This window comes from Quercus lobata, chromosome 7, assembly GCF_001633185.2.
Source record: "Quercus lobata isolate SW786 chromosome 7, ValleyOak3.0 Primary Assembly, whole genome shotgun sequence".
Taxonomy (NCBI): Eukaryota; Viridiplantae; Streptophyta; class Magnoliopsida; order Fagales; family Fagaceae; genus Quercus; species Quercus lobata.
In genome coordinates, this window is record NC_044910.1 from 10,264,053 (window position 1) to 10,271,995 (window position 7,943).

General features: G+C 34.2%; 1 protein-coding gene across 1 annotated transcript; it reads right to left on the reverse strand.

Moving 5' to 3' along the window:
* Positions 1–5,471: 5,471 nt before the first annotated feature.
* Positions 5,472–7,642, reverse strand: LOC115952568 (UDP-glycosyltransferase 79B9-like). Its single transcript, XM_031069740.1, has 2 exons — positions 7,626–7,642; positions 5,472–7,243 (listed from the first exon to the last, which is right to left on the reverse strand). The coding sequence occupies exon 2, from the start codon at positions 7,134–7,136 to the stop codon at positions 5,757–5,759; it is 1,380 nt and encodes a 459-aa protein (XP_030925600.1). The 5' UTR covers positions 7,137–7,243; positions 7,626–7,642; the 3' UTR covers positions 5,472–5,756.
* Between the last annotated feature and the right edge of the window lie 301 nt (positions 7,643–7,943).

Sequence of the window (7,943 nt, forward strand, 5' to 3'; positions counted from 1 at the left end):
AATTACCATTCAAGAATGCATTTTTAACATCTAACTGAAATAATGACCTGCCCAAATTAGTAGCTAAGGAGATCAAAATCCGAATAGAAGAAATTTTAGCAACAGGCAAGAATGTCTCAGCATAGTCGACACCGTATGTTTGGGTATATCCTTTGGCAACTAATAAAGCCTTCAAGCGCTCAATAGAACCATTAGGAAAATAATTCACAGTTTAGACCCAACGACAACCAATAGTAGTTTTCCCTGGAGGATGAGTAACTAAAGACCAGGTAGCATTTTCAGACAGGGCAGAGATTTCTGCCTCCATAGGAGACTTATAACTAGAGATAGACCTAGCCTCTTGGACAGACTTAGGAACAATAGTAGAATTCAAGGATGTGGTAAAAGTATAGAGAGATGAAGACAATTGACCATAAGAGACAAACTGAGAGATAGGATAAGAGGTACAAGAATGCTTACCTTTGCGCAAAGCAATTGGAAGAGAGGCAGGATCAGGAGATGGGTCACTAGGCAGGGAAGAAGTCGTCGTTGGAGGTTTCTATCGATGACGATAAACTTGGAGTGATTTCTAAGGAGATTCAATAGGAGAAACAGGTGGTAGGAGAGGAAGACAAGGAGGAGAATTGTCACTAGCAACCGAAGGAGAGAAATAGGACTAAGATTTATCAAATGTGACATCAGCACTAATGAAACGACGACGAAGAGTATGTGAGTAACATCGGTATTCTTTTTGAGTATGAGAATACCCAAGAAAAACACATTTAATGGATCGAGGATCAAGTTTGTCACTTCCTGGACCTAAGATATGAACATAGTACACACAACCAATGATCTTAGGAGGTAGATGAAACAAAGGTTCATCAGGAGAGAGCACAATATAAGGGATCTGACCACCTAGAATAGTGCATACGATTAATCATGTGATAGGCAGTGAGAACAACATTATTCCAATATGATTTGGGAACACACAATGAAACTTTAAGGCACGAGTAACCTCTAACAAATGACACGTTTTGCATTTAGCAACACCATTATGTTGTAGAGTATGGGGCATGAAGATTGGTGAATTATACCATGATCATCAAAAAATTGAGACAAAGATGTGTGAAAATATTCAGTAGCATTATTAGACCAAAAAATACGAAGTGAAGCATTAAACCGAGTCTTTATTTCCATATAAAACGATTTGAAAATTGAGTACAATTCAGAAAGTTTCACTAACAAAAGAAAGAGATTACAAAGGTGGTATCAAAACACTCTCACAAAGCCCAAACACCTAAAGAGCTCTCACTTACCTAAAGCACGTGACTAAAGAAACATAAAAATCTCTCTAAAAAACAAAGCACGGCTTAGAACCCTAGACAATATGCGGCTACCCGTACAAGTGACAAAGTCAAAACAATGTGTGTATATATATATATATATATATATATTAGGCTAAAGTCGACTAAGGTATAAGTTTATCCACTTAAGAGACCAAGTGGAGCTTAAACAACAATTTCAATGGAAGAAGGTCTTAAAGAAACTGACAGTGGTGTATATCCAAAAGGGCACAACTCTTGTGTATGTGTTAAAATACTTAGTATTCTCAGGAAAAAAAAAAAAAAAAATTCCAAGTTGAACTTGGACTCATAATTTGGATGGGTATTAACTTGGGAAATTTTATCAATGCACTTATGTGCATCCACTTCAAGCCACCAATCACAAAAAAAAAAAAAAAAAAAAAGGTAAATTGCAAAACACACCCTTGAAGTTTGGGAGTGTTTGGATTTTACATTCTAACGTTTCAAAATTTGAATTTTACTCCTTGAAGTCACATCTTGTTTGCATTAGCAGCTGCTTCTATTAGTTTTTGTTGACATGTTTGTTAAGTGCCACATAAGCTTATGAAGTCTACTAATGATTCAATTGAAACATGACACGTGGATTTAATTATTTCAACTATTCCATCTCAATAAAAAAAAAAACCTAAAACACTGTAAATAATTAAAATTAAATTCTTTAAAATTCAAAATCACATAAACTTAAAACAAAAAATAAAATAATTCAAATATTTTTCTTTAACATTTTTTGGGAATCCAAAAAATTCCTAACATCAAATCCAACCTGTACAATCTCAATTAATACCCACACAACAATAGTCAAAATAATGAAAGAACTAAACTAAAATTAGTTACAAAATTGGTTGTAATTTAAGGGTATAACCTTACACAATAAAATAAATATTACTACATATTTTGAAAATTTAACTGTTAAATTGCATATTTTTTACACTTTTAATACACATGTCAAATTTTATATCAATCGGATATTATATACTACATGATTTATAAGCTTATATTTTATGAATAATTTTAAACTACAAAAACTAGAAATTTAAACAATTTATTGATGATATACCTATTGATCTTTAATTTTTTAAAAATTTTGTAGGTATAGAGGATATAAGAAGAAGATATAATCCTATGATAAAATTTTTAAAATTAACCTCGAATAAAAAAAATATTAAGTAATTACTCCACAAATTGGTGAGGCCAAAAGAGAGAATTCCAATACTCAAAATGCTGGGCTACTATGGCTACTGCGGTTATTCAAGATCATCAGCTGCTCACTTCATCCCCAAGTTCTTCGACTTCTTCCTTGCTCTCTTCGGCCTCGCTATCGCTACTCATCTTGATTTTTCGGTGGTTTCAAAGATCGGTGGCTAGAAGGTTGACAATGAGATTGAAGAGACCATATCTGGAATCATGGTCTCTCAACTAGAAGATCAGTGGCTCGGCAAACACTGGAGAAGAGTGGGTGATGGGTATTTTAATTTTGTTCAGATGGGTCATGACAGTTAATGGGTAAATGGGTTGTTGTGCTCTGATGGGTCACGACTTTGTGGATTGGATTATTTGGCGAAGTGCCCTTAGATCTCTTCAATTGAGAGCGAAAGGAAAACCTTGGTTTGGTATTTTTTTTCCATCATTCTTTGTTCATTAAATCTATTTCATTTTTAATTCAATTTTCTTAGGTTCGATTAATTATTTTGCATTCCAATCTTATGGTTGTGTTTTCTGGGTTTGAATCTGTGGTAATCTGTTTGTTGAGGGTTTCAATCTTTTGTATTTGATTTTTTTGGTTTGTTCATCATGTTCGTCGTTTTTTTTTTTTTTTTTTTGGGTTGTTCGTCAGTGTTTGTTGTTTTTGCTTGTCTGGGTTTGCTCATCCTTTCAGGTAAAAAAAAAAAAATAATTAATTAAATTATTTTATTTTTTGAGGTAAAAGATAGAATTAAATTATTTACTAGTTTGGTAGAAATAATCTAAAGTTTTTAAGGTTACTTATCTAAGGTGTAAGGTGTAATAATTATATCAAATTGTCTTGTTTCAATTGGATCATTAGTTTTATTATAATAAAAAATTAGATCATTAGTACACTTCATAAACTTTCCTATTACTTAACAGACATGACAGCAAAAACTAATGGTAGAGATTTCTAATGCAAATGGAATGTAATTTCAGGGTATAAAATCTAATTTCTGAAACATTAGGATGTAAAATTTAAACATTCCTAAACTTTAGGAGTGTATTTTGCAATTTATCCAATAAAAAACAAACAAAGAGATCCAGATCTTTGAAAACCCAATCCACGTGCCCATCTTACAAATTCCACAATGAAGAGAACTGTCCAAAATCGCCATATACCACTGTTCCCGCGTGAGCTTTGCATTTTGGGAATTGTCTTATGGTGGATTTCAATTTCGTGAAAAAAAGAAAAAGAAAAAAAAAGTGGCATCAATGGGACTATCATGTTCAGGGATGGAGTTAGGACTTGGAGTTAGGGGGGCGGCTTGCTACAGGTTACTAGTGGTAATTCTAGCCTCCAGCTTTGCTGCTTAGACACCGAGGGTTTTTTTTTTTTTGGTTGGTCTTTGATGTGTGTTTACTGCTAGGTAAGGACAAAATTTGCTAAATTTTTTTAAAGGGTCGGGTTGTTTGTTTTGGGTAAAATTTTTTGGTTGGACTTAATTTTTTTTAGTTTTGCTATTGGTAATTTTTGTTATTGCACTAATGTTTTTGGTCTTGTATATTTTGGTTTAGATATATAAATTTTTTTATGGCCTTTAAAAAGAGAAAAATGTTAAGGATACAAACTTGTTTTATAAATTAATGATGTGGTGAGTGGTATTGGTAAGTAAAATAATGATATAAGTGGTGAGCCTAGATACAAACTGATAAGAATTTGTTATCTCAACACTTTGTAAAAATATTGTAGAAGAGTTTGTGACTATAGTATTATGCTTAAAAGAATCAATGATATTGTTATGGGAAAAAGTGTAATTTTATAAAACAAAATTGCTAAAATTAATACACATATATATACTAATATTTTAAATAAATAAAAAATTAAGGGGGGATATTGCCCTCCAAAGTCCAAGCTTAGCTCCGTCCCTGGTCATGTCGGCAAGCATAGTGACATGACTAATTATTTACAAGTAAAGAGATTGACATCTATAATGACATGGTCTTTTATCTCACAAGTATTTATATTTATGGAGTAACTATTATATTAAGTATGCCTAGTAGTAAAATTAGTCTCAAACACTATTTACTCTTTTGTGGGTTCTAATTTTTTATCTCTACTATTAACAAGATGATTTCTCTGTTTCGTCTTCAATTTTTAGTGTACCAAAATATCCTCATACAAATTCTGAAATAACATACCATTTAGTTTAGTTTTTTTCCTACAAAAAAGTAAAAAATGTTAAAACAGTAATACTATCTCACGTACAAAAGGAAAAAAAAAAGTTATTCTTACTACCCATTTGTATTCAAATGTTTGATTCCTATCTGTATTTGTTATCTATTTGAATTCAAATACTTCAATTATCTCATTCTCAAAAAAAAAAAAAAAAAAAAATTCAATTATCTTTATCCAAAAAAAATGTACAAAATTACTTCTTCAAAAAAAAAAAAAAAACCTACCTCACATAAAAACTACTCATTCTTATTTCGAAATTTCTACAATTTTTTATTTATTTTTTTTATCCAAATTCTCTACAGTTATCACAAATCCCCATCCATCCACACTAACGTATATCATCTTTTTTTTGTTCAGATATCAAAATTTTTTACTTATCACAATTTTTATCCCAATCAATAAATTTAAATGTTCCATTGGGTTTCAACTTCTTATAATTCTTTCTCATTTTTAAACATTATTCCACGTTACCTTACCTCATTTAAAAAATAAAAATAAATACACGGTTATTTATATATCACTTTTAAGCATTATAACACTAAACCAAAAAAACAAATAAATAAAAAATAGTATTATTACACGCCCAAAGCACATATAATAAGTCTAATATTTAAATAAAGAGATTTGAAATTCAATCTCTACCTATCCCAACTTTCCTAAACAACTCAGCACATAATGGCCTTACAGACCCCAACTTTCCTAAACAACTCAGCATCTGATAGGGATAAGCAAAAGATATGGATAATTGATAAGGATCATCAAATGTTACCCCACATTAATCAATCATCAACGACTCTACGAGCACTCAAACCAATAACATCAACACATTAAATAAAAAATAATAGCAATAGATAAAATCAATAAAAGATAGCTCTTAATAATCCACATCTGATGTAGGACTTGCCATGTGTGCACTGGACTCTAGCAGCAGCCAACAACTAACATCTACTGCTCTTCTTCGGGCAAGTGAAAGTGATTAAGATGTAGTTGAGTTCATACAGTCACTCAAGTCAATCCAAAAGACCTTGTAGGCTCTGAATGAAAGTGTCCAAATATCTCTCTTGCATGCCTTCGCTAGTAATTACCTCCTTCAATTTGGCATGATTATGTTTCACTATCCCAGCTACTTCACTGTTATTGTCCAACACAGAGATAATGGCCTCACTCAAATTCTGCTTTGAAATCCAACCATTATCTTCTCTCTCCACCTCCACTGCAACCTTGAGTTCTTCCACCATTAATCTGGCATTCAAAATTTGATCATTAATGTATGGAACACATACTATTTGGCAATCACTAAGAAGAGACTCCCACATGGACCCATAACCACAATGGGTCACAGAACAACCTACAGATGGGTGCTCCAATATCAATGCTTGTGGCACCCAACCCCCATACACCCACCCTCTCCCTTTAACTCTCTCTACGAACTCCTCTGGCAAAGCTTCTTCAATTGTTGCGCATTCATCTGGAGTACTTAGAGCCACCAAAAATGGCTGCCCACATAGCTCGAATCCCGAAAGCAACTCTTGAAATTGGTCCTTTTGTAGTATATTTTGACTCCCAAATGCACAATACACCACAGTACCTTGCTCAAAATTGCATAACCATTTAGTCCATTTTTCGTCTAGCTTTGTTTCTGGTGTTTCAGTCAGGACAGGTCCCGTTAGCAACGCAGGCTTAGCGTACTGCTGCCTTAGATAGTCACAATATGGGCCCTCAACCTCATGATATGTTCTAAAGGCAACCGCATCACTCTCTTTTATGCTAGATGTAATTCGAAAGTACATGGGCACCCCAGTTCCTTGATCTTCAGCAAGTATTTTTACTGTTGCAATTTCGAACTCCTTGTATTTTAACCCCACTGTCAAAGAAGGATAGCCTGAAGGCGGTTGGATTAGCTCTTCATTAGTCATATCCTTTTCCATCTTCTTAGCGGGAACCATAATGAATGTGATTGCGGCCGCGCTTACCACAGAATAGAGTATGGCCTTGGTGCCAAGTTGGTGTGCAAGGGCTGGCAGCCAATAACTGAAGTCAAAGAAGATGAAGTGAGGCTTGAGAGTGGTAAGAATGGTTTCAACTTGGTTTTGGGTTCGGTTAAAAGCAATAGCAAGTTGCATATGAAGTGAAAAAGGAACATCCGAGGCAGTCTCGGCACCAGGAGGTAGGGTATCTACATGGGGAACGAGAAGGGGAGAGAAGCTGATAAGGTTTGGATAATGGTTGAGATGTTGTAGCTTTGCTTGTGCTCCTTTGGGAAGTAAGAAGGATACCCTATGGCCTCTCTCTGCAAGCTTGTTGGAGAGGTGGAGGAATGGAGTGAAATGGCCAAAGGCAAACCAGGGAAACATGGCTATATGAAGTTTTGAGCTTCTGGAAGTAGACATCTTTGCTTGATCTTATTTGTTGGTATAAAGTCGCTTGAATTCCGAGTGATTTCCCCTGCTGTATATGTATACTTTCTTGATCCGGTTTTCCCTAGAGGAGGAGGATCCTTTTATGGACAAACAAACACTAATAAAAGTTAAAAAAGCGGTAACCACAAATGGACAAATTAAAATACATCAGCATTGGAATCTTATAGTGCACATCCATTATGAAGTTACTTGATGATTTTATCAAAGAATGCAGAGATCTTATTCTGATCCTCACAACAATAATTTGTTTTGTGTTGGTGTTTAACGAATTCCTAGAGGCAGTAGTACAATAATTTGTTTTGTGTTCGGTAGTTTACGAATGCCTAGAGGCAGTACCAATCTATAGATAGAGAGTGGAAGAGATAAAGGGCAAGAGGGTGTAAGAAGATTATGGGAATTGGTTAAGAAAATATAATGCTAAAGAAATATAGAACAGAGAACTAGATACAACAAACTTACTAATATTATTAGATTCAACAAACTCTTTACATAGGTCATAAGGATTTCTGAAGGAGGCTATCTTCTGCCATTACAAAGATACAAAGAAGTTATTTATAGACAACGGAACTCAAACCAAATTCAGATACAATTTACAATCAGCTTTGCATGAGATGGTAGGGGCCTGGTTGAAGACAAAGCTGCTTTCGGATAAGCTTCTACAAGGACAATAAGTGTTCTTGACATGCATGGATAAGGCCGAGTTGCTTCAGGACATATCTAGGACCCCCCCCCCCCCTTTTTCAAGTGTTCGAGCTGTTTAGTCCCATCCATCTCTTC

Coding starts and splice junctions, on each gene's coding strand:
- LOC115952568 (XM_031069740.1), bottom strand. CDS start 7,136: ATGTCTACTTCCAGAAGCTCAAAACTTCATATAGCCATGTTTCCCTGG.